The sequence below is a fragment of the Artibeus jamaicensis genome, unplaced genomic scaffold (assembly GCF_021234435.1).
Source record: "Artibeus jamaicensis isolate MK-2021 breed Jamaican fruit bat unplaced genomic scaffold, CSHL_Jam_final contig_1998, whole genome shotgun sequence".
Lineage (NCBI taxonomy): Eukaryota > Metazoa > Chordata > Mammalia > Chiroptera > Phyllostomidae > Artibeus > Artibeus jamaicensis.
Genome location: NW_026521407.1, coordinates 21,220,710 through 21,246,935, shown reverse-complemented (window position 1 = coordinate 21,246,935; position 26,226 = coordinate 21,220,710). Strand labels below are relative to the sequence as shown.

The following is a 26,226-nucleotide window of genomic DNA, read 5'->3' as shown; positions in this document are numbered from 1 at the left end:
CGACAGCCCTGGGCCTAAGTGAGTTAGTTCTCTAGGAGGGTGGGAAAAATTTTATATTTGTGAAATGTACAAGCAAGGGAAAAACAGATTAGTATGGCATTTAAGGCAGGAGGCAGGGGCACAGAGTCATCGCCTGGGCATAGGCTTTAAATAGATGTACTGATTCGAATTTGCACAACTTGTTGGGATTATGCATGAAGAAATCCAAGGGGTGGGGGTGCCGGTAAGCTGACTGCAGGGAACACTTGCGTCTTGTGGGCTCATGAGCCCCAAATATTATTATGTGACATTAGTTTATTGCTTTATATTTTCCAAAGCACTCTCTCATCCATTACCTCATCTGACCCTCATACTCACCCTGTAGCTGGAGCTTTTATTGTTTGCATATAATAGATGAAGGTTGTGCTGCCCCTGGTGCTGGACTTCTGGGTGGGACGTGGCCATGGGATGTAGGGCAGTGGGAAAATGAAGGGAGCCCCCAGGGGCCCTCTTGCACCCTCCCCCTTCCCTGGGTTGCCAGGCATTGTTTTAGACACTGGGGATAAAACATGAAACAGCAAACAAAAATTTCTGCCCTTGTGGGACTGCCATTCTAGCAGAGAGAGTCTGCTAGATAAACGCTACAATAAAACATAGAGCATGTCAGACAGATGGTGAGCGAGATGGAGAACCACAAAGGAAGGGAGGAGGATAGCAAGAGTCCTGGCAGGGGTGGGACTGAGGAGTATTGCAATCTCAAAAAGAGTAAATCAGAGCAGATGCTAAGAAAGTATTCCTGACGTGTGGAAGGCTCACAGTAAATTTTTTTGGTGTAGTGAACAAGTAAACGTGCTCAAATGGATGGATGGGTGGATGGATGAATGGAGGATGGATGGATGGATGGAGTGGATAGATGGATACAGAGAGCTGGATGGATGAATATGGATAGATGAATAGACATGGATGGATGGATAGATGGATATGGATTGATGATAGGCAGAAGGATATGTGGATATGGAGGGGTACATGGAAGGAAGAGGAGGGTGAGTTTTACCTGCTATAGATCTGTGCTTCCTTTGAGAGCCTAACTATTTTCATTCTGCCCCATCTCATGTGCTCCCTGGAGAGGGTAGCCCCTCCCAGCTGGAGAGAGTCAACATCCAACTGACTTGGAACAGGCATGCTCCTGGCACTGTGTAGGTTGAGTTGGGAAGTAAGTTGTTGCCAACTGGTCAAGGGAGAGTTTGCCTTATCGTGTATCTCACTTTGGCCTTCTTGTCATGGACCAGGTTCCCAAAGGCTTGGGAGTTTGACCATCTCTCTGGGAGCATAGTTCTTTCCAGAGCCTTGTCGTCAAACATTTTCTCCTTAAGGAAGTTGAGTATCTCATTTTCCTCACCATAATGTAACTTGACAGGCATCTGTAGCTGTCTGTGCTTGTTCAATATGACCGTTGTTTGTAGATTCTAATTGCTTGTTCACTTCTTCCTTTCCAGACTAGATGCATCTGGAAAGCAGGGACTGTCTTCTTTAGAGTATCATTCCCTAGTACAGGGATTAGAACACAGTTGGCATACAAAAATATATTTTTTTAAATTAATTTTATTTAGTTATTTTTCAAGTACAGTTTTTTGTCTATTTTTCCCATCCCAGCCTCCCCCGCTCCTTGCTCCCCCCAAAATATTTTTGAAGTGTCGAATGAGAGTGGTGGTGTGTGTGCATTGGAGGTTTTCTTGGGTTTGGCTGCTTTTAGGTTGCCCAGTTTCTCCAGATCTTCTGTGGGTGCTGATTTCTATCCCTGGGGCATCCGAATGAAATCTTAAAAAATAGGGAGAATCCCCTCCCCACTGACTCTATAAGGTAATTGGGTCTTTCTGGTTCCCCAGCGAAGGAAGAAACTAATTGAATGTAAACTCATTACATCTCTGAAGCACTTTGAAAATTTCCCCACAATTTAATTATGATGAACTTCCCAGGATGTGGTCATGCCAGGAAATGTCTCAAACCATCAGAGGTGTGGGGTGAGCCCAGGGCAGAGGGGCGTTGGGCACCACGTGGTGCAGCCTTGTGCTGGTGGGCACGTGCTCTGCTATTAATGATGGGCTCTGGAGCCACATTTTTTGGGTTTGATCCTGGTTTCTCAGCTGATTAGTTGTATGTGCTTGGGCTAGTTCCTTAGACTATAAGCCTCAGCGTCCTCATCCCTTATAGGGTTGTTGTGCAGATGAATAAGTATATGCAAAGCACTTAGTATAGTGATTGGCACTCAGTAAATGCCCGATACATCTTTATTATTATCCGACATCAAGGGAGAATGGGTGTAGGACACGTGAGGAATTTGGGATTGGTGTGAGTCAGTGAACTTGAGTATTACAGTTTCAGATCTCTCTTCTTCATCTTCAATTGACGATCTTTCTCACACAGATACCTCCAAATCTTTCTTCTCAGTGGCACGACCTTCTATGCTTTCTTGTTTATATGTAATTTTAAAAGTGGGATCATACTGCACATCATGTGTAAAAACATGTTCCTGCACTATGTCCTGAACTCTTTCTCATTCAGGTGGGTGCATGGCACTTTGTCACACATGCTGAACGTGATGCGTGCTCTCTCCTGTATTGAGGTATAACTGAATCACACCAAGCTGCACCTGTGACTGTGATGTTTTTTACTAAGGACTTGTTGGACGTTTTAGTTGGGCTTGGTATTGTGAGTCATTGTTTATTTTTATCAAAATAATAGGTGCACCCATGTAGAAAGACCTAATGTTAATAAAAGGCTTATAAAGAAAAAAAAAAGCAGTCTTCCCCAACCCCTCCATGGCCCTGTCCTCTTTTATGGAGGTTACCATTTTTGTCTGTTTCTTGAGAAAATTTCCCCCCACATTTGTGCAATTTCTTGATTTGGAAACCAGTGCCCTCAGTTCTGGCAGCTGTTATTTTATGTTTCTTTAATAGTTTCCCCGCTGGTCCTCCGTTCTTGTTCTTGTTGGCTCTTGGACTTCCTGGACTGAGCCTCTCATTTTCTTCCCTTTCTCTTGCTATTTTGTAGTCCCTTTACTGTTTTGTTCTGCATGGTGAGAAATTTCATCAACTAACTCCATAAATAGAGCAAAGGTTTTTTTGCTTGTTTGTTTGTTTTGTTTTCATGGTTTCAGTTTCTGGAAAGTCTTTCTTCTTCTCCCTGTTATTTTTTTCCATCCAACGTCCTGTTCTTTTTCTTAGATTTATTCCACACATTCATATCCCTCTCATATTAATAATAGTGTCACAGGTGGGCACAGGTAACTGGGCTCTTGGTGATCGGGACAAAGAATTGAATCAAACACACAGAGTTTATAGCAAAGAACATGGGAGCAGGCCAACTCCAAGCAGAGATTGACCTTAGGGGCTGGAGGGATTCTATTCTTATAGGGTGATCCTTCCTGGCTAGTTTCGGCGGGCTTTTATTGTGCATGTACAAGTAGTTGTATTACTTTAAAACTACTTTGCATGTGGTCTCCCATGATTTTCCTCGATTGGCCACCAGAGAAGGGATCGTACATTGTTACCGAATGGACCCCCTCTTCTCCTGGGGTCCCCCTGTACTAGGTTCGCCTTGCCTGCCACCAGGAAATTATAGGACTCCATGTCAAAGATTGGTGAAAAGGAAAGGAATTATTTATTCAAAAGTTATACAGACTTAAGAGTAATGACTTAATGTCTTCATTAAAATCCCAAAGGCCCTTAAAACACCCACAAACACACACAGTCCTTCCTTCCCCCTTTTGCCCAGTCAGGGGTACCATATCTCAGGAAAAGAAATAGAAGCCCATGGCTCAGGTAGTTCCCAGTGCTTCCCAGTAATCCATGCTCTGCTGGTAGGCATCCCTAGGTTCTCAGCATCGTCAGCTGTGTCACCGCCATGATCTCCAGTTAATCCAAAACCATGTGACACCTTCTGGTGGCCCACCAGCAATAGTCCTTTTACCCCTTTCCTTCCTGCAGTGTCTCTCCTACATTCTTCCAAACTGCTAAGAGAGGGCTCTGTATCACTGCTACATTCTGCTTTTCAGCTTCCTAAGCTGAGTGGCAAATGGAGACCCAAAGCTACATGGTGCTACTTATCTAGGCTGCCACGCCTGGGTTTAAATTCCAGTGCTAGTCTTTCTCTGCAGCCCCATTTCTGACTCCTCCCACAATCAGCTAATTCTACAACCTGCCAGCATTCCAATATTTTCCCAGCTTTTCTGGGATGCCATACTAAGTCTGGGCAGGTATGGGCCTGTGGCATGGAGCCAGTCATCTCTAAGCTCTTACACAGGCTCTGTAACCAGGAGGAGTTACCTCCTAGTTACATCCTGGGTGGAAGTCACTTCCATCTCCCTGGCTCAAAGCACAGCCACAGCTATTTAACATATCCATGAAACCAGTTCAAAGTTATAGATATTTTAAGTGACCATGCCTGAAGTTATTTGCATGCAAAACAACTCTCAGTGGCCCTGGATGTGTCCTATCCCCTAGTTCAGACTTGTGGGGGTGAGGATATTCCATATTTTTAATATTTTCGGGACACCCTGAGTTCTGGACCCCATTACAAAGACTTCTTTGGGGGGCCCCTGGGCTGCACCCTCTTATAATAGGTTTTCCCTTTATAAATATTCCCTCCCTGAGAGATACCTCAGAAGTGAGGAGTCCCAGCCCAGTGTTCCAGTGCCAGGAAGATAAGTCCCCATAACTTTTGGCTGCAAACACCAGTGGGGATTGAGTCAGTAGAAGAAACTGCTGGAGTTTCAAGCAATTTCTTTTAAAGAACCCACACATGGACTTACTCAGACTCACTGCTCCTGAACTCTAGCACCAGGGTAGCAGCTTGAAAGGCACCAGTGGCATATGGGGAGGAACTGAAGTGTGTGGCATCAAGGCGAGAGCTGGGGGACAGCTTTCTCCCAGACAGAAAGGCAGGGAGAGGCCATTGTCCCCTTTCTGAACTGTTTTTCCACAGAGCCATAGAACCAGCAGGAAGATGCCATATCTGAGACTCCATCAACCTGGCTAACACTGTTTGCCCCACCCTGGAGATCCCCTGAAGCTCCATCCCACCCAATTTACAGGTTCACACAAGCCATTATCAGTGACTTTTCCATATGAATGGCCAGTCTTGGCTTCTGCTTCACAACTTCCTAAATCCTCTCAAACAAGCAACAGGTGGCCTTAGTGAGCCCCCCGTGCCTGTACCTGTTGCTCAGTGGTCCCAGGCTGGCACTAACAGTAGCCAGTTTAGATTCAAAGCTTGCCTTTGCTTGGGAATTTCCAAGCCCAGCACAAGTAGCAGCCATCCCAGATTGCTTTGTAGCTCATGCAGGATGGCTCTGGGCAAAACACAGATGGCGGGGCTGACTTTGGCCTGCACCACCCAGGAAACTCCGAAGCTTGCACACTCACAGACAGACCATGTTGGAGTACCACTACCCTGCCCTTGCACAGCTGATCCTCCACAGACGGTGGAGATTGGTGGGCAATGGTCACTGACAGTCCTTATAGCTGACTAGCATCAGTAAATCCCTCCCATTGACTTGCCAACAGCAGTCAAGGATCAACTACAAGAGGAAGATGTACTCAACTTACACAAACAGTGTACCTGGAGTACCCAGCTTGGGTAGTAGGGGAGGCAGGGCCACTGGACCCTAAAGGACCCCTACTACATTAGGCCATACTACCAAGACAGGGAGTCAGAGTAGCTCTACCTAATACATAGAAAAAAACACAGGGAGGCTGCCAAAGTGAGGAGACAAAGAAACATGGCCCAGATGAAAGAACAGATCAAAATTCCAGAAAAAGAAGTAAACAAAATGGAAATAAGTAAGCTATCAGATGCAGAGTTCAAAACACTTTTTAAGGATGTTCAAGGAACTTAGTGAGGACCTCAGCAGCATAAAAAAGATCTGGTCAGAAATGAAGGATACACTAATTGAAATAACAATTTACAGGGAAACAACAGGAGAGTGGATGAAGCCGAGAATCAAATCAATGACTTGGAACATAAGGAAGCAAAACACAACCAATTAGAACAGCAAGAAGAAAAACGAATCCAAAAAACAAGGATAATGTAAGCAGCCTCAGGGACAACTTCAAGTGTTCCAATATTTGCAGGGACTTAGGAAAAAGAAGAAGATCAAAACTATGAACAACAAAATGGAAAAAATACATATCTATCAACGATTAAATCTAAACAACAAACTAAGCAAATGGAAGAACAGAGATAGAATCATGGATGTGGAGAACATTTTGATGGGGGTCAGATGGGAGGGGGGTGTAGGGGAGTGGATGAAGAGGTGAGGAGATTACGAAGTACAAACAAATAGTTACAGAATAGCCTTGGGGATGTAGAGTACAGTGTAGGCAATGGAGTAGCCAAAGAACCTACACATGACCATGGACATGAGCAGTGGTGTGGGGATTGCCAGAGGGAGTGGGGGGTGCTGGGTGGAGGGAGTCAAAGGGTGAAAAATTGGGATAACTATAATAGCATAATTAATAAAATCAATTTAAAAAATTGCCTCTCAGAGTTTCATGGATTCTTTCTGAGATCCTTCATTTTTCTGTTTGGTTATTTCCACACATAACATTTGCCCTAATAATAGTAAAAAAAAAAAATAGAGACATATCACACACAAATGTAGTATCTAGCATTTATAGATTCTTTAGGCCAGTTTTTGTGCTAATCATTTTACATGCATTATTGCATTTAGTTCTTTAAATAACTATAGGAGATAAACACCACCTTGGAGATGGGCATTAGATCAAGAGCAGGGACTCAAGAGCCACCCTGGCTAGGACTGAATCTTGGTTCTGCCTCTTACTAGTTGTATGACTTTGCTAATTACTTCATTACTCTGTGCCTCAATTTCCCCATATGTGAAATGGGGACAAATGTATCTGAGTCTTAATGTTTAGGAGAATTAAGAAAATTCCTAGCACATGGTCAGTCTTTATGTAAATATTGTTATTGTTATGGATATTATTTCACTTATGAGTGTTACTATATTATTATTTCTGTTTCCCATAAGAAGAAATAGCCCTGGAGACATGCTGCTCTCACCCAAGGTCTCCCAGCTGGGAGCCTGAAGTGGTGCAGCTTAGACTTGAATCAGGTAGTCTGACTCCAGAGTCATACCTTCTATCCACTGTGATATATTATTATTGCCTTTCACAAAGAAGGAAGGAGAGGAAATATAAAAAAGACAGCAGATCTGGCCCTGAGTGGCTGGTGGGGCTAGCCAGGGTTGCCAGGTAAAACAGAATGGTCAGTTAAATTTAAATTTCAGATATTTAACTGTTTCTTTGTTAGTAGAGCATGTCTAAAATAAAAATAACTACTAATTGTCCAACCTGAAACTCAAATTTAACTGTTTCCCATATTTTTATTTGCTAGATGAAGCAAACCTAGGTGGGGGGCTTTTTCATGCTCCATCTAGTCCCTTGAGATTCACTAGTTCCTAGTCCCATCACTCCCCTTCATCTCCCAAGGTCACTGCCACCATTCTGATGGGAGTCTCTTGCGCCCCTCAGGTGAGTTAGGACAGAACACACTTTGACAAGTTATGTTTTCATGAGTAGTGAAAATGAAATGTGATTTTGTCTGGAATAAGGAATGGCATTTTCCTTCTTCTTGACCATGGAGATCTTTCCCTGAAGCCTCCCCCTCGAGCAGAGAGAGGCACAAAGCCAGTAGTTTGGTGGTTTGTCACCTCCTTGGAGGGGGTTCAGTGAAGCAGGGCAAATGCTTCTCCTCCCTCGGTGTCTGAGTTTGTTCTCAGTGGGCTCACTCTTCTCTCCTCCAAATGTGAGCAGCCAGATCTGGGACAGACTGGATCAGCTTGAGTGGGTGATGCTTGTAGAGTGGGGAGGGCTTGACCAGCTGGTGCAATTGTCTTTCAATTGACTGAAGTTGAGAGGGTGCTGATGAATTGGTGGCTGGGTGCCATGGAGAGGTTGCTTTGGGCAATACCATGTTCTCACTCTCTTGGTGACAAGCTGGTAAAAAGGTTTAATAAGGGTACCCCTCCCCCTCCCCCTTAAGTCTACATGGAGTTGGTGGTTTTGGCATCTAGCTAGTGTGAATCTATTGAAAGGACTGAAGTAATTAGTATACTTGCCCCTCTCCATCATTTATATAGTGTGTCTTTGGAAGAGGAATGGTGAACTCCAACAAAAAGTCTGAATGATATTTGACCTTGGAGCACTGTGGTCTTATTTTAGGTATAGCTCCCATCATTGCCAGTGGGCACATCAGTCCAGGTGGGCATCTCACACACCAGAGTTGCTGATTAAATATTCCTTAAGCTGAATTGCGCTTGGGAATGGGAACTCAGATTTAGAGCAGGACTGGATTTGATGGCTAACTGGTTTTTAGCCCTTTTCCTATGTTTTGGCAGAGGAAATTAGAATGTGGTTGCTGGTCAGCATTTGAAGCCTGAATGTGCCTTGGGCGATGGTCCTTTCTCTAAGGAGCTTAGGGCCTCACCAGCGAAGACCTGCAGTCACTGAGAAAGGATGCTAAGAGGTCCTTTTAGATAGGATTTCTATGCTTGTCTAATACCACACATACTTAATGTTGAAGGATGGCCTGACTTTTAGCTCTGGGCCTTGGCCTTGTCGAGTACTTGACAGTTGTATTGGATGACCCCTCCCCAGAGGGTCCACTTTAGGGTGGACCTGAGAACCTCATTCCTTATCTACTTTCCACAGTGCGAAGGTGGCTCATCAGACCCTGGGGCAGCGTTCCTAAGACTTTAAAAAAATGAATATAATTTACATATGTGCCTAGATGTTAAGGTGTCAGCTCAGTGCATTTTGACAATAATGTATACCTGTGTAACCACCATTCGAAATGAGATAGAGTACATTTCTGTCCCTATGTAATAGAAAGAGCTTCTATTACCTAAGTCAATGCTGCCCCTTCTCTGGGGTGACCATTTTATGACTTCTATCACCATAGGTTGTTTTTGTATATTCTTGTGCGTAAGCTGCCTATATATGTATATATGTGCATACACACACACACATATACAGGCACACACATAGTTTCTTTCACTCAGTCTAATGATTTTAAGATTCATCTGTGTTGTGATATCAGTAGTTTTTCCTTATTGCTAAAGAGTACTTTATTTTGTAAATACAATACAGATTCTGCTGTTGATGGATGTTTGGGTTATATCCAGGTTTGGCCTATGAATAAAGGCATTGTGTACATTCTTATGTATGTCTTGTGTGGACGTATGTTTTCATTTCTTTTGGGGTAGCTCTCTAAGAGAGAAATTACTGGGTCATAGAGTAGATTTTTTAAAAATATATATTTTATTGATTATGCTATTACAGTTGTCCTATCCCCCCTACCTTTATTCCCCTCCGTCTTGTACACCCCCTCCCACCTGCATTCCCCTGCTTTAGTTCATATCCATGGGTCATACATATAACTTCTTCGGCTTCTACATTTCCTACACTATTCTTAGGCTTCCCCTGTCTATTTTCTGCCTACCATTTATGCCATTTATTCTCTGTACCTTTTCCCCCTCTGTCTCCCTCTCACTCCCCCGCTGATAATCTTCCATGTGATCTCCATTTCTGTGATTCTGTTCCTGTTCTAGTTGTTTGCTTAGTTTGTTTTTGTTTTTGATTTAAGTATGGTTGTTAATTGTGAGTTTGCTGTCATTTTATCTTACATGTTTTTTATCTTCTTTTTCTTAGATAAGTCCCTTTAACATTTCATATAATAAGGGCTTGGTGATGATGAACTCCTTGAACTTGACCTTATCTGAGAAGCACTTTATCTGCCCTTGCATTCTAAATGAAAGCTTTGCTGGATGGAGCAATCTTGGATGTGGGTCCTTGCCTTTCATGACTTGGAATACTTCTTTCCAGCCCCTTCTTGCCTGTAAGGTCTCTTTTGAGAAATCAGCTGACAGTCTGATGGGAACTCCTTTGTAGGTGACTGTCCCCTTATTTCTTGCTGCTTCTAGGATTCTCTCCTTCATTTTAATCTTGGCTAATGTCATTTTAATGTGCTTTGGTGTGTTCCTCTTTGGGTCTACCTTCTTTGGGACTCTTTGAGCTTCCTGGACTTCCTGGAGATATATTTCCTTTGCTGGATTGGGGAAGTTCTTTTTTATTATTTGTTCAAATATCTTTTCTACTTGTTGCTCTTCCTCTTCTCCTTCTGGTACCCCTATAATTTGGATGTTGGAATGTTTAAAGATGTCCTGGAGGTTCTGTGGGGGCAACTTTCCTTGCAAGTCCCCCCATGTGCCACAGATGAAAGTAAACACTACCAAGACATGATCTGCTTGGGGAGGAAAGGTGGCCGATCCCTCAAAGAGGAAGGGCCAAGAGCCTCCCGCTCAATGGGCTTTTATTGGATTTGTTTGCACAAGAATACAGGTAAGGATCAAACAATAAATAGCATTCAAAGAACTATGAGGGCTTATTTTCAGTCAGGGTCAGATAGCTAATGAGCCATAAAACTTTGAGGAACCAACTTCTTGCTTGGACCCTTATCATTTAAATGACGGCATTCTAAACAAAGCAGGCTTCACAGGATTTTACATATTCTTTTTTAGGCCTGATCATCCAGGAGAACCCTCCCTTTCCAGCATAGGGCTGCACCGCCTTCCCCATCATAGGTTTTTAGGCTTAAGTGGATCAGAGCCAGGCAGCACTTCTCCCAGACGGAAATGGGAACTCAGGCTATGTCACAATAGCCAGGGAGACGAGGGTCCATTGCCCCCTCTTTGTTGCAGCCCCCCGAGTCCTTCCATGATGGCCTCCCAAGTGATCGTGTCTGGACTAGGTTGCCCCTCTCTGAGGGGTCCTACCCACCATGGACATCGACCATGCTTTAGGGGCAGGGGAGGAAGCAGAAGCGGCGCTTGCTGCCAGAGACAAGCTTTGTCTCCTGTGGCCCGCATTCTGGAGGCTGCTCACTTAGCCATGGGAGGCAGTTACAATTCCTGAACCCAGGCAGGGTGGTTCCCAACAAGATTCCTAAGCCTCTCCTCATATTTTTGAGTTCTTGTTTCTTCATTCTTTTCTGATTGGCTGTTTCTTCCTTCTGGTCTACTCCATTGATTTGAGTCCCAGTTTCTTTTCCATCACTATTGGGTCCTATTTTTCTTTATTTCACTTAGCATGGCCTTCATTTTTTCATCTAATTTGTGACCAAGTTCAACCAGTTCTGTGAGCATCCTGATTACCAGTATTTTGAACTGTGCATCTAATAAGTTGGCTCTCTCTTCATGGCTTAGTTGTATTTTTTCTGGAGCTTTGATATGTTCTTTTTTTTTTTTTTAATTAAATAAATTTATTTATTTTTTTTGAATTGTTTATGCTGTTACAGTTGTTCTATCCCCCCCTTCATTCCCCTCCACCCTGCCCCCCAACCCCCCCCTTACCCCCCCCTTTAGCTTATGTCCATGTGTCTCAAGTCCTTTAGGTTCTGTATTTCCCATACTATTCTTGCCCCCCCATCTATTTTCTATCTACTGTCTATGCTACTTGTTTTCTGTACCTTCTCTCCCCGTCTTCTCCTCCCACTCCCTGTTGCTAACCCTACTTGAGATCTTCATTTCTATGTTTCCACTCCTGATCTAGCTGTCCTTTTAGTTTGCTTTCGTTTTAGGTGTGGTTGTTAATAACTGTGAGCTTGTTGTCCTTTCACTGTTCATGTTTCTTTAACTTCTTTTTCTTAGATAAGTCCCTTTAACATTTCATATAATAAGGGCTTGGTGATGATGAACTCCTTGAATTTGGTCTTATCTGAGAAGCACCTTATCTGTCCTTCCGTTCTAAATGAAAGTTTTGCTGGGTAGAGCAATCTTGGTTGTAGGTCTTTAGTTTTCATGACTTGGAATATTTCTTTCCAGCCCCTTCTTGCCTGTAAGGTCTCTTTTGAGAAATCTGCTGACAGCCTGATGGGGACTCCTTTGTAGGTGATTGTCCCCTTAGCTCTTGCTGCTTCCAGGATTCTCTCCTTCGTTTTAATTTTGGCTAATGTAACGTTATGATATGCCTTGGTGTGTTTCTTCTTGAGTCCAACTTTTTTGGTACTCTCTGGGCTTCTTGGATTTCTTGGAAGTCTGTTTCCTTTGCCAGATTGGGGAAATTTTCTTTTATTATTTGTTCAAATAGTTTTTCCACTGGTGGTTGTGTCTTTCCCCCTTCTGGTACCCCTATAATTCGGATATTGGAGCGTTTATAGATGTCCTGGAAGTTCCTAAGCTTCTCCTCATTTTTCTGAATTCTTATTTCTTCATTCCTTTCTGATTGATCATTTTTTTCCTTCCTTCTGGTTCACTCCATTGAGTTGAGTCCCAGTTTTTTTTTCATCTCTATGGGTTTCCTGTGGAATTCCATTCATTTCCCTTAATTTAGCCTTCATATGTTTCTCTAATTTGTGGCTATAGTCCACCAGATCTGTGAGGAAGCTGACGACCAGTGTTTTAAACTGTGCGTCTGAGAGATTTGCTATTTCTTCGTCACTTAGATTTATCTCCGGGACTTTGAGGTCCCCCGCGACATTTTTGGTCTGTTCTGGCCCTTTAAGTGAGAGAAGCGGCGCCTTGGAGTCCCAGGTCGCTGGGTTGTGACGCTGTATGTGGGGGCGTGGTCAGAGCGGGGAAAATGGTGCCGCCGCCGCCGCCGCCGCAGCCGGTCCCACCGCTCACTCCCTCACCCGCGCGTAACCGGGCACCCACAGTCAACTCGCTGCCACCGCCTCCCCACTGACTCCTCCGTAGTCGCTCACCCGGTGGGCTGCTCACTAGGTCCAATCCTGGGTTTGGAACCCGTGCGACTGGATTCGCGCGTCTGGATTCCGCGCCTGCGCCCGGGTCGATTGAGTTCTCCTTTGTAACTCCTCACCCGCCGCCGGTTTCGCCCCTTACCGGTCGGGCCGAAGAGTTTGTTGTTTGCGGACTTCCGAAAAGTCGCGCGTCTGGATTCCGCGCCCGCGCCCGGGTCGAGAGTTCTCCTTTGTAACTCCTCACCCGCCGCCGGTTTCGCCCCTTACCGGTCGGGCCGAAGAATTTGTTGTTTGCGGACTTCCGAAAAGTTCAGTTTTCCGTGTTCTGGTTGTGTTTTCTGATGCTAATATTTAGTTGTCCTTAAACTTGGTTGTGAGAGGAGGCAGGCACATCCACCTTAAACCTCCATCTTGGCGGAAGTCCCCTGATATGTTCTTTGATTTGGGTCATTTTTTTTTGTCTTGGTGCACCTGTTACATAGTAAGGGGTGGAGCCTTAGGTGTTCATCAGGGTGGGGCAACCATGTCACTGCGTGGTGATGCTGTATGTGGGGGCAGGGTCTGAGAGGGAACAATTCTGCTTCCCCTGCTACCCACAATCAAAGTCAGCCCTTCTGGTGCTGGTTCCCATGTGGGTGAGCTTGCGTATGTTCTAGGACCCTGTGAGTCTCTCCAATGAACTCTCCTGTGAGGCTGGGAGTTTCTCCTGCTGCCTCAAGCCCCACAGGTGTTTTCAGTCAGAGGTTCGGGGCTTTATTTCCCCACACTGGAACCCTGGGTGCATCTGCCTTGCTCTACAGTTGTTCCTCCTGGTTCATCTGCACGAAAATGTGGGGCCTATAGGGGATCCGCCAGGTGTGGCTTTGCCATGAGTCCTCTCCACCCAGCTGCCCATCTTCACCCCTCCTACCGGTTTGAATGAATGTTTTCTCTTTAATTCCTTGGTTGTTGGACTTCCATACAGTTTGATTTTCTGTCAGTTCTGGTTGTTTTTTGTTTTAAAATTGTTGTTATCCTTCTTTTGGTTGTACAAGGAAGCACAGTGTGTCTACCTACACCTGCATCTTGGCCAGAAGTCCAGACTTTCTTTTTTAGGCTCAGGTACTTTTTCTTAGTTTGGAGAGTGCATACAAACTTGTAGGCCAAGCCCCTGCTCCTCACTTTCACTGGGTAGGTGTAGCTAACAAGAGTCAGGTTGTTAAGCAGATCTGCATCAATTAATAATGACAATTGAAGCTGAATGTAAATTATTATTTTGAGCTGTTAGGTTTAATTCCATAAAATTGTGTGAAGCTGGTATATTATGAGGACTGTTCGATGAAGGCGAATTAGGTGCAGAGGTAGCCCCCATATGAATTTGATTCATGCTTGAGACATGACTAATACTTGACATGCCAAACTGGAAAGCTGACTCATTGCATGGTTCCTATGGCCACCCCTTAGGCTTTCTGATGGGTGACTCAATGTTGAGTGGGCACGGGCGACCTTGTCCTGTAGGGTTGCATGTATATTTCTTTCTTCTCCGCTGTCCCTCTGCCTCCATTCTGATCAGGCCTTATTACCTTGCCTCCTACGTAGGTTACGTCAGTAACCCAGCAGCCAGGCTCTTGGTTTCCTATCTGGGAGAACCTGTTTCAGTAGGGTTGTGAAGGGGCCATGGCTTCTGTATTTCAAAAACTCTAGGCACTTCTGGTTGTGCAGCCAGAGTTGTGAACAACTCACCTATTGTCTGAAGTCCAAACTGTTCTGCCAGCCTTCTTAATTAGACCCCACCATCTTACTGTACCCCAGCACACTGCTTTTCAGCCAGGCTGGTCACCTTACATCATCAGCTTTGGCAGGTTTGCTCACTAGACTGCTCACACTGCAGCTCCTCCCAGCCAGAAGGCCCCGCCCCATTTTCCTTTCCAAATCCTGTCCAACTTTCTAGTGCTCTCCACTGTGTTTTCTTTGATGTTCTATTTTGTCACAGTGTTGCCATCTCCTTACTTGGAATGACCACCAACTTGAACTCATCTGTCAGTTCTGATACCTTCTCTGTTTATCATATCATGATGCGGACACAGCCAGCAGTGTCTCCAGGCATATTATAGGATGGTCCTCATTTACTATGTACAGGTTGTTTTAGGTGGTTACCTTTTACAGAAAACAAAGGAGCCAGTGCCACTAATCACATCACCAAAGAGGGATATTTGCAATGAAAAGGGCAAAAGTGGTTGAACCGGTCACACTTGTCCTTGGAAGGTTTAGCATGGATTTTAGGAAGTTACTTTGCAGTAAATGTTTGCCACTCGGGGCTGGGCCCACGCCACGCAGAACGGTCTCCTACATATCAGACACCTTCTGTAGTCTCCCTTACGATGGCACATAGCCTAGTCCTCAGAGGCAGGACCCAGATCAGCTTTTGTGTCTTTCTTCTCTCTCAGCCCCCTAGGACCCAGTGTAATGTTGGTTGTGTAATAGTCACTAATTGGGTACTTATTAATTGACTTCTACAAATTAATTTTATATCTGATTTGGAGACAGAGTTAGATGTATTCCTTGGCTTCTGTAGTTTCAGAGTAATTATTGCCTTGATTGATAAGGATTGCAAGTTTGTGCGGACTCCTTAATTATACAGTGGCCTTGAGGTTAGAGCCCATGTTCATTTGCTTCAACAAACATTGATGGAGGACCCACTCGAGCAGGCCTTGAGTTGGGTGCTGATGTTTTGAACTCTGTGTTCTGTCTTCTGTGGACTTTTACACACACGCCTTACCTATAGAGACATTATCATTGAATGTGGGTGCTGATATTCAGTGCATTGTAAGTGATCGCTGTGCAGTATTCTTCCCTCCCTGTTTTATTAAGGGGAGCATTTTATTTTGTGGCTTGGATTTCCTTCTAGTCTTTAAGCTGTCATTACTGTCATAAAAGAAATGCTTAACTGGCCCCATCATGCCCAGATATTCTGATGTGTTCCTTAAGGAACTCTTCACCAATTCATTTATATTTTCAGAGCTGAAATGGTCCCAAAATGAGCACTTAAGCAGAAATGAAAAGATTTGCCTGCTGTAGGCTAGGGAGTTAGCTTATTGTTTTTGATTATTCTGTGCTGGTACCTCTGACACAGAGGGAAAGTAATAGCACTATAAAGTATGGATCCCTGTGGTAGTTTGCATGATATTTTCAGAAAAAGGATCATACGAGTTTTGCTAGGTTTGGTGAATTACTGAAGGGAAATGGGGGATTTTCTCTCAGAGCTTGAAAATATCTGCAGGTTTTTAAAAAGAGTTTTATTTATTTATTTTTAGAGAGAGGGGAAGGGAGGGAGAAGGAGAGGGAGCGAAACAGCAATGTATGAGAGATACATCAATCTCTTGCCTCTCTCACTTCCCCAACTGGGACCTGCCCCACAACCTAGGCATGTGTCTTGATTGGGAATCAAACTGGCGACCTTTTGGTTCACAGGGTGGCACTCAATCAATTGAGGCACACCAGCCAGCACTATCTGCTCATTTAAAATGTCTCCTCCATTCCCTTTCAATTTTCTGGTGTCAAGACTGAATTAGGTGCATTTAACAAAAAAACACAGTCTAGTTGGGTATCTCTATCAGGCAGAAATATTTCTGGAAATTGAATTGTAAACAGGAGCATTTCCCTTCATTGAATTTTCACTGTGAAATAAAGATGTCCTACTATTAAAACAAAAAAATTATGTCACATGGTAAATTTACTTATATTTCCTTTTATATATTTTCAAATAATATTTTCAGTTTCTTTAAAAATTCCCCTCAAAGATACGCACATATAGTTTAAAAAGTCAGGTTATTCTACTGGGTTTATAACAGAAACCAGGAGTCTGCTGGCTTTCCCCACCCCTGACTCCTGCTTCTCAGGATAAGGGTGAGCAGCTGTTTTAGCTGTTTCTTCAGTTTTTTGACTCCACATGTCTCAGCTGTATCAATTACTTTGGCACTTCTTGACTTTTTCAGCTTTAAACATATCTAATGATTTTCTAGTGTGGAAGATGAGGATCTGGTTCTTTTATCCCTACTTTCATCCTATGCTAGGGATACATTATATTTTTTTCAGGTTAGTTCAGTAGTCACAGCTTCATAGAGGGAGTATTATTTTTCAGCCACAAAAAGGAGTGACATTCTGACACCTGTTACAACACAGATCAACCTCGAAAAGCGTTATGCTAAGTAAAATAATCCAGACACGAAAGGACAAATACTGTATGGTTTCACTTACATGAAATACCCAGAATAGGCAAATTCATAGAGATGGAGAGTAGATAGAGGTTACCAGGACCTGGGGAGAGGGGAAAATGGGGAGTTGTTGCTTAATAGTTAGCAGACCTTCTGTTTGGGATGGTGGGAAAGGTTTGGATTGTACAACACTCTGGAGGTGGTTAGTGCCACCAAACTGGAGACTTCAAAATGGCGAATGATATGGGAATAAGCTCTCTTCAGTGGTGTCATGGAGCTGACCTGATGAGACATATTCATTCTTTCTGGGAGTTTCCGAAGTATTTGCAATCGTCTAGGAGTGGCGCTAAGACTTCTTCTGGGAGAATCTAGCCCAGAGCCGCTGACTGTGTGGTTGGTGGCCGGCAGGAGGGAAGTCACTTTTGCACGGATCTGTTCTTTCCCATTACTTTTGTAACGCTTGGTTCTCTCACTTTGCGGGTTATTTTGGAGATGGGTGATGCAGATGTATTTTTTGAAGACAAGGCATAATTAAGTCACTTTTAGAAACCCATTCAACATGTTACATGTCAGTGATGACTGTCGTATTGTTGTGAAGGGTAGTGGGTGTACTCCAGCCGGGAAGATGCCACTGCATCTATAGGAGTCAATGACTGTGCATGAGTGTTCAATTTGCTAAACACTGGAGACTCTTGTATTGAATTGACCTCACTGAGATCTGGGTCTAGCTTCATTTCTCTCTTTTGTGCTTGTCTTTGTCCCCTCGTCGAGGTGATTATGGTCCTGCTTGCTCAGTTCCCTGAATCTGCCATTTGTTAGCTGTGTAACCTTGAGCAAATTATCTTATGACCTTGAGATTTAATTTCTTTACCTACAAATAGTAAGAGAAAGCAGTATCTACCTCTCAGGATTTTTGTGATGATAAAATAGCAAATGTGAAACTTGCTCCCTGGAAATAGAAGGTGATCAATAAATGTTAGTTCTCTTCTTCCTTTTTAGAGATTCATAAATCGATGAGACCAAGCTGACATTGAGTCCCAGTTTCATCAGATATTTCCAAGGCTATCCCGCATCACAGAGGAGAGACAGTGTTTGCTGCTCGAGAAAGCAGGGCTAGGGCTAACATGTAAAAGTGGAAGGGAGAGAATTTCCCACTGAATGTAAGGTAGGCCTTTGTCTTACCATGCAGTGGCTTATGCTTATGAAGCAATGTATCCTGGAGGTATTTATTCAGTTAGAACAGGCTTTCTCAACAGCGTTATTGACTTTTGGGGCCAGATAATTAATTCTTTGCTCTCAGGACTTATGCATTGTAGATGTTTACAAGCACCTCTGGCCTCTAGTCACTAGATGTGCCTAGTGTAACAATGAAAAATGTCTGCAGATATTTGCCCTGGAGGGCAAAATTGCCCCTGGTTGAGAACCATTGAAGCAGAGGCTAGATGGCAGCAAATCAGACTCCATCCTTCCAGGTCAACTCCATTCGACCCCAGGTTGAGTACTTACAACATTAATTTCAGGAATTCTGATGTGGCTTTTGGTTAAAGACCTAACATGTGAAATTGTACAGTTCAGTTTGGTCCACGGAGAGCAATGAAGCCCCCACTTGGGAGGTCTTCTGTAGTTGGTTTGACAGTTTGTTGCTCACTTTTTGCAGGTCATGTTAGCAGCCTCCTACTGGTCCCTCCTGGCCCCCGCGGTTGAGATGGCCATGTCCTCTGGGGGCTTTGGTGCCTTTGCCTTCTTCCCTGTGGCTGTTGGCTTCACCCTCGGAGCTGCATTCGTCTACGTGGCCGACCTCCTGATGCCTCAGCTGGTGAGTGCCACCCTTGAAACGGGACAGACCCCATCGTGCCTGTGTTAAACAGCCAGTGATGTCGAAACAGGTCATTTAGGGCTTTTATGTAGAGGAATTGAATTTGACATTTTTCTTAAAAGGAAATAAGCTCTTGGTAATATGACTAATCATCCCCTTGGTTACATTTCGCTAAGTTCAGATTTTAAATGTCAGACTTTATTGTAAGTGTGGAGTGCCACTGACTACCCGCTGTGTGACTCTGTGTACATGAACGGACCCAGGAACTGGGAGAAGTGAGTGACCGTGATCATGGTCCTGACCCGTAAGGAACTTAAGATGCCACCTGGGAGATGACGACATACCCAATGGTGGCATAAGGCCATTGACAAAGCATCACATCAACAAGGGCTTGTTAGAGGAGGATGAGGGAGGGAGTCTGGGCAACAGGGCTCTGGGCGGAGCTTGCTTCTGCCATCCACTGCCTGTGTCTCCCTTGGTTCCACTTCTCCTTCCTGTAAGTTGAGGATAACTCCCTTTAGTGGCTGCAAAGTCAAAATGAAAAACTCTGACAGGGTACCAGAGTAGGCCTGGTGGGTTGGGTTTGGGGAATGAGCATGTGCCAAGAAGCACGATAAGAACTGTAGCCGGAAGTTTGGCTGTATCCCTAGAGAGAGAGAGAGTCAAGGCCAGGCTGTGAGATTATAGCTAAAGGCCATAGCGTCTATAACAGGGTGGTCTGTGTGCGCTGCCATCAGTAGAGAGGGATCAATGTCAATAAGAACCCAGTGCAGGCACGGGCAGCCTGTCAGACCCTGTCAGACTTGTGGGGACACACCCCACAAGTCTAGAGGGATCAGGAGCTGCTGTGAGACCTCAGCTGGTGCTGGGATTCTCTGCTGTCCCAGAGAGGGAGGAGGCACAGGAGAGACCCTTTGAGGGACAATGGGGGTCAAAGGCCGTTTGTTCTCTTGCATGAGAGTACTCGCGGATTGGGTCAGGCTTGCTGGACTCAGCTGGACAGGTACCAGTGGAAGGATGCTGCTGACGTTCTCATCCCTGCCTACCTGCCTTCTTTCTTGCCCAAAATTCCCAACTGGAGAAAGAAAGGAAAGAATTCCTGGCACTTGGCCCTGATGCTGACAAGAAATGGATTACTCATGTCGTAGAAGGACCACTCTAGGGACCAGACAGCTGGACGTGATTGTTGTTTGGGGAGCCATGATATAGTCTCGGAGGAGAAACCATGATGTCATTTTTTTTTCATCAAAAGCTTGAATGGCTCTCAGTTGCGGCCTCTTGGACCCTGGGCTCCCTTGCTGCGTGCTAATAGCTTTGAGCAGTCCTCAGTGTGGGCTGCTGTGCTGTGCTCTCAAATCTCCCTGGGGAATGTGTGAACTTGCTCTTGGCAGGAAGATCTTGTGGGTCCTTGGCCTTACCTCGCAACCAGCAGGCAGGGGCTGGCTCAGCAGCTCCTCAAGCCCCTGCTGGGTCTCATTCTGCCTTCCCATCTGGGCCCTGCTGGGCTTCTAGGACAGTCTCTTGCAGAGGGCTCTTTGCAGTCACGAGGGGTCACCTCTCACTGCTGCTGGGGGGGGGGCATGCTGGGGGCAGGTGTATTTGATCAGCCATCTGAGTGTAGGGGTTTTCTCTGGGCAGGGTAACCAGTCACTTGCCAATTTGTTCTGTACAGCAGGGCCTTTCTCTTGAACCCTTTTGTTTAGTGCTTGTTCTAATGTCTGCTTTGAATATGAAGATGATCCCAGCGGGTAGAGTCTTGGATGGACTATAAAGAAAATTAGGAATGGCTTGGGAATAGTGGAGGAACATCTGAAGAGAGGATGAAAGGGTCTGAAAGGGCATAGTAATCATTAACGCCCAGAACCCCGCTAATTGGCAGAAAGATCATCCTGACAGTAAGTTTCTATTGTAGGCCATTTGAAAGAAATTAATTCAGTTGTTGGTATGAGAAGGGGAATTTGTCTTAGAGGGTCTTATAAATAGATAAGAATTATTTATAATTGCCACGGTCACTGAATACAAATGTTGCCATCGAAGAGGAGGCCCTACACACAGTCTGTCCACCATCACTCTGAGACGGAGTAAAGGCTTCCCTTCAGGGCAGCGGCCTGGATCTATGGAGGGGCTTCGTGGAGTCTGGGTTAATGGGTTTTGATCTCGAGTCTGCGTGGTCGTGCAGCACTGACCGAGTGCCCTTGGGAGTGTAGTCTTCTGGGGGCTGGAATTTGGTTTCACAATGGCCACTCTTCTGGGAGTTTATGAGGCAGTGGCTTTGGAGGCCGTGGGGAGTTCTGTGGGCAAATTCAGCTTGAGATCATTTCAATTTCTGGTACTTTCCACCTTATGATAAAACCCCTCCGTTCAGCAGATGGCCTGCGGAGAGGAGGAAATTGTGAGAGCAGAGGCTTTGGCTGGAGCCCTGTCCGCTGGGGCAGTGCGTGGAGTTTGAGGGGTGAGAGGGAGCGAGTCAGTCTCTGCGTTACTTCCTGGAGAAATGAGCAGTGAGGAAGGCCAGTAGGGTGGAGGTGTGGCTGGAGGGATTCTGTAGCAACGCCTGCCTGACTTGAGCCCTTGCCCTTCTCCATTCAAAGAGCGGTTGCACTGCTGCACTGCCCGCCAACCCCAGAGCCGCTCACCCTGAATATCTTTATAGATTCAGGACCCAAAGGGCAGCAAGACTCTTGGGTTGGTGGGAAGGAAATGGTTAATAAGGGACTCTGTTTTCTGACTCCCCTGCCGCTTCATTCAGCCTTTCAGATGTATTTGCCCCCCTTTTGGAGCTGAAGCAAAATATAGCTCATGAAAAGGGTCTTACTCATCACAGCCTGTTCGGTTGAAGCCTCTGTGGCTTTGTTAACTTTGGGTGCATCAAACGTCTTCCTGAGCTGGGTATTGGTTTTTATTTATTTATCTGGGAGCAGAGTAGAGAATGCTAATGCCGTGACAATTAGTGGGAAATGAACTGCCAGGGATTTACCAAATGGTATCTTTATGAAAGGGGCAGGGGACCAGGGTGAGGGTGGGCGGGAGGGTGTGACCTGCTTGGCCTGGGAATGGGGCTGGCAAGAGGCCAGGTGGTGGGGAACGAGGTTTGGGCTAGCCTGAGCCCAGTGTCCCTCCCTTAGGGTGGCCGTAGGGAGAAATAGAGGGGACATCGGACAGCTATTGATGTTGACATTCTGACATTTAGATGACAAATATGGCAAAGATACTGACATTTTTATGGTCTTTGTAGTTTTGCTTCTCTACGAAGGATGGCAGTAGGGGGGAAGCCTCCACCTTCAGTTAAAGGAGAGGTTTTCTACTGGTGGGTAGAAGGGTAAGGTGGGGAACGGGGGTCAGGTGTGTGTCCCCACGGGCTCTTTCTTTCTGGTCATATCAGTATTACATCAATATAGTATAGAAATCTTGTTACAAAGTAAAAAAAGTATGTGAAAATGCCTTCCTGTTATAGATTGTGTCTCCCCAAAATTCATATGTTGAACCTCATCCCCAAGGTGATGGTATTGGGAGGTGGGCCTTCTGGAGGTGAGCAAGTCATGAGGGTGGAGCCCTCATGAGTGTGATTAGCACCCTTTAAACGAGCCCCTGAGAGCTCCCTTCCACCATGTGGGGACACAGTGAGAAGTCACGGGCTGTGAAGCAGGGAGGGAGCCCTCGTCAGGCTCCGAATGTGCCAGTTTCGATCTGGGTCTGCAGAACTGTGAAAAGAAATTTCTGCTGTTTGTACGCCACCCAGTCTGCAGTAATTTGTTGTGACAGTCCTAATGGATTAAGACACTTTCTTGAGCCCGTTCTCTCCCCAGGCTAACCAGTCAGCCTTTGTCAGCAGTTCAGCGGGTATTCTCCAGGGTTTTTTTTCTGCAGGAAAATGAATTATGTATGTTTTTTAGATGCTGAAATATAAGCACTTTCCCCATGGCCTATATTGTTTGAGTGCACTTTAAACCAACTCCATAGCAACAGAAGCCCAGACTCGGGGAGCTCTGTCTTCTTTTTACTTATGTATGTGCATGTGCACATTCTACACAGTTGGAGTCAGGCTGTGCCTTCTCCACTGTGTTATTTTTAAATTTGAAATGCTTTTTCTTGGCAGTTATTTTAATGCATGTACAGCACCCCGCCATCTTAATGTCATTGTGTGGTTGGAGTGCCCTGTGCTTTTCCATATGTACATGTGGACATGTGATTGTTTTGTATTTTCTGCAGAACAAACGGTAACATACTGTTTGTGTTGTCGCCACGTGCTATTTTCAGCTCACTTTACATCCTGGCAGCCTGATCCCTGGGAGATGTGTGCTCTTCACCCCCACTCCGCCCTCTCTTGGGATTTGACATCTTGAGGAGGCCGGCCCAGGCTGCAGGGGGTGGTATGGGAGCGGGTCCCTGTGACTCTGTCTCAGATTCTGTGTGAGAGCCTGGAAGGTAGTCCTGCCCACACAGGCTCCAGGGGACTCCAGCCAGCAGTCAGGTACCGCTTACTCTTCAGCAATTTTCTTTATTTATGTGTGCCCACCCTGTTCAGTTTCTCCTAGTTTTCTCCACGATGGCAAAGAAGATGCCTCTGCCGAAAAGTGAAATGAGTGGTACGTGCATGTTCTTTTAATGTGCACCTAAATTCTGCTGGTGTTGGTACGTGTTGGCTGGAGTTGCTAGGAGGGGCCACATCTTACAAGTTGGGAGGTGACAGATGTCACAGGAAGTGATTAATTCCCTCCCCAGAGAGGGGTTTGTATGTTTTACTGAGAGAGAGAGAGAGAGAGAGAGAGAGAGAAAGAGAAAGAAAAAGAAAGATAGCAGAGTCTTTAGCATGAGCCTGATAGTAGACAAGCTCAACTATCTATAGTAGAAATTGACCCTCTGCCTGCCTCAGTTTCAGTATTTCCTTCTTTCTTAGGCTTTGTTGAGGTTTGAGATACACAATTCTTCTTGCTCCGGTTAGGTGCATCCTGAGGTTTATCGATGTTGGCGTTTGGCTGGGCTGGAGAGAGCTCCAGAGAAATGGCAGTGGTTTCTCCAATGTGGGCCCAAGACTCTGCTGTCAGCAGAGGCTGGGCTGGGAGTAGGTCAGTGTTTGGGGAACCAGGTCAAAGAAGGATGAGGTTTTGCAAGTGGGCCTTTTGCTTAACTATCCATACATCTGTATTCATTTCCTAGGGCTACCATAACAAAATACCACAGACCAGTAGGGAGGGGGAAGTCTTTATTCTTTAATAACAGAAAGGTATTTACTTGTAGTTCCGGAGGCTGGAAGTCTAAGATCAAGGTGCCGGCTGGTTTGGGTTCTTCCAAGGTCTCTGTCCTTGGCTTGCAGACACATGGCTTTCTCCATGTCCTCACTTGGATTGTCCTCGTGCAGCTGTGTTCCCAGTGTCTCTCTGTGTGTCAATATCTCTCCTTATGAGAACAACCTAACAGCCTCATTTTTAACTCAGTTACCTCTTTAAAGGCCCTGTCCCCAATACAGTCACGTCTGAGCCACAGGGGGTTAAGGCTTCAACAGATGAATTGTGGGGGGGGGGCACAGTTCATAGTGTGGATGTCATTGGAAGCCATCAGTTTAGGTTGCAAGGTGGCAGACACAAGTCCCAAAGGCTGAATCAGGCCCTCTACCTTGTTTTATCCAGCCTGGCACCTTGTTTCTATCTAGCGGCAGTGCCAAGCTCCTTGCCCCTAGTTACAGAGTAGTTAGGTTTATACAGCCCTAAAATTACATTTGGTCCTTTGAAGGCAACTGCGAGGCTGATGCGGCCCTTGGTGGAAATGAGTTTGACACCCGTGGTTTAGGCACTGGGTGTTCACAACAACAGCAAGGTGTAACTATCCTGGCCCCTGCGGGGAGCTGGGGTATGCCTTCAGCAGCAAAGCTGTCATGCGGTCTGGATGTTGATTAAGCCTTTGCTTCTAACGGAGCAAACCTGTGAGCTCACCAGCAGTGACAGCAGCGGCTGGTGAGTCTAGGTGGGAATGTTTTGAAAAGCTTGTCCTTGGAAGGGATTCACTGACAAAAGAGAGCAAGTATAGAGTCTTTTGTAAAACAGACAGGTCATTTCATCATACTGGGGAGCTCTTGGCACATTGATTTTGCAGGCCCTTCACAATGTGGTATTTGGAGAGAGTGGCATTCAGGCCCCCCCTGGCCCCGGGTTCCAAGCATCCATTCTGAAGGTACAAGGCAAAGGCAGCCTCGGTTGAGGTTGTATCTCTTGCCTTTTGATGCATTCTGCAGCCTCCTGAGATCTTCTTGATGGTGCTCAGGTGTCATTTTTGGTCCTGTTGGCTGGCAGAGGAGTTAAAAGGGTGTTGAGGCAATCTCCTAGCATGGCGTGCTTGCCGATCCTTGGAGAAACAGCAGGTTGAACCGTTCTGTGGATGCCTGCAGTTCACCATTAGCTGCTGGGAATGCAGCCCATGACTGCTTTCTTTTCCCTCCATATGTGCTCTTTGTTTTCTAGGGCAGGTGGTGAATGCTGTGCTCCCCATTTGTATGCCTGTGTATGTTAGCTGTGTACATGATCCTGGCTCATTGAGGCTGCAGCAAAAATATCTGTGGTTTTGCAGCCAGAGCATCCAAGAATGCCTGCTGTCTGTTTTTTGACCAGGGTTCAGAAACCCACCTCTGTTGGGAACCGCTCTGCCTAGTTTCAGGAGTTGTAACTGCCCCCCATGGCTAAGACTGAGTGCAAGCCACAAAGAGACAAAGCTCATCTCTGGTAGCAAATGCTGCCTCAGCTTACTTCCCTGCCCCCAAAGCATGGTCGGCTAGGCAGAGACAGGTAAGACTCCTCAGAGAGAGGGGCAACCTAAGCCAGACACGATCACTTGGGAGGCCATCATGGAAAGACTCGGCGGGGAGGGGGTGGCCTGCAAGAAAGAAGGAGTGATGGACCCTCATCCCTTGGCTATTGTGACATAGCCTGAGTTCCCATTTCCGTCTGGGAGAAGCACTTCCTGGCTCTGATCCACTTAAGCCTAAAAACTTATGATGGGGAAGGCAGTGCAACCCTGTGCTGGAAAGGGAGGGTTCTCCTGGGTGATCAGGCCTAAAAAAGAATATGTAAAATCCTGTGAAGCCTGCTTTGTTTAGAGTGCTCTCATTTAAATGATAAGGGTCCAAGTAAGATGTTGGTTCCCCAAAGTTTTATGGCTCATTAGCTATCTGACCCTGACTGAGAATAAGCCCTCATAGTTCTTTGAATGCTATCTATTGTTTGATCCTCACCTGTATTCTTATGCAAATGAACCTAATAAAAGCCCCTTGAGGAAGGGGCTCTTTGCCCTTCTCCTTTGAGAGACTGGCCATCTTTCCTCCCCAAGCAGATCGTGTCTTGGTAGTTTCACTTTCATCCGTGGCGGATGGGGGGGACTTTGCGGGCCAAGTTCCCCCCACACACCTCTACTGGTCATGTGGCTTCCTGGAGCACCCTCAGTGGGTCCGGCGTGAACACACACATGTGCTCA

General features: G+C 45.6%; 1 protein-coding gene across 4 annotated transcripts in view; it reads left to right on the top strand.

Moving 5' to 3' along the window:
* Window positions 1-26,226, top strand: part of SLC39A11 (solute carrier family 39 member 11) — a 337,009-nt gene that overhangs the window by 97,231 nt on the left and 213,552 nt on the right. For 3 of the 4 annotated variants that reach the window (XM_037128088.2, XM_037128089.2, XM_037128087.2), the window contains exon 4: window positions 18,607-18,765. The exons of the other annotated variant lie outside the window; for it this stretch is intronic. In XM_037128088.2, the coding sequence (XP_036983983.1) occupies window positions 18,607-18,765 (159 nt within the window). The remainder of the gene's footprint in view (window positions 1-18,606; window positions 18,766-26,226) is intronic. 4 annotated transcript variants of the gene reach the window in all.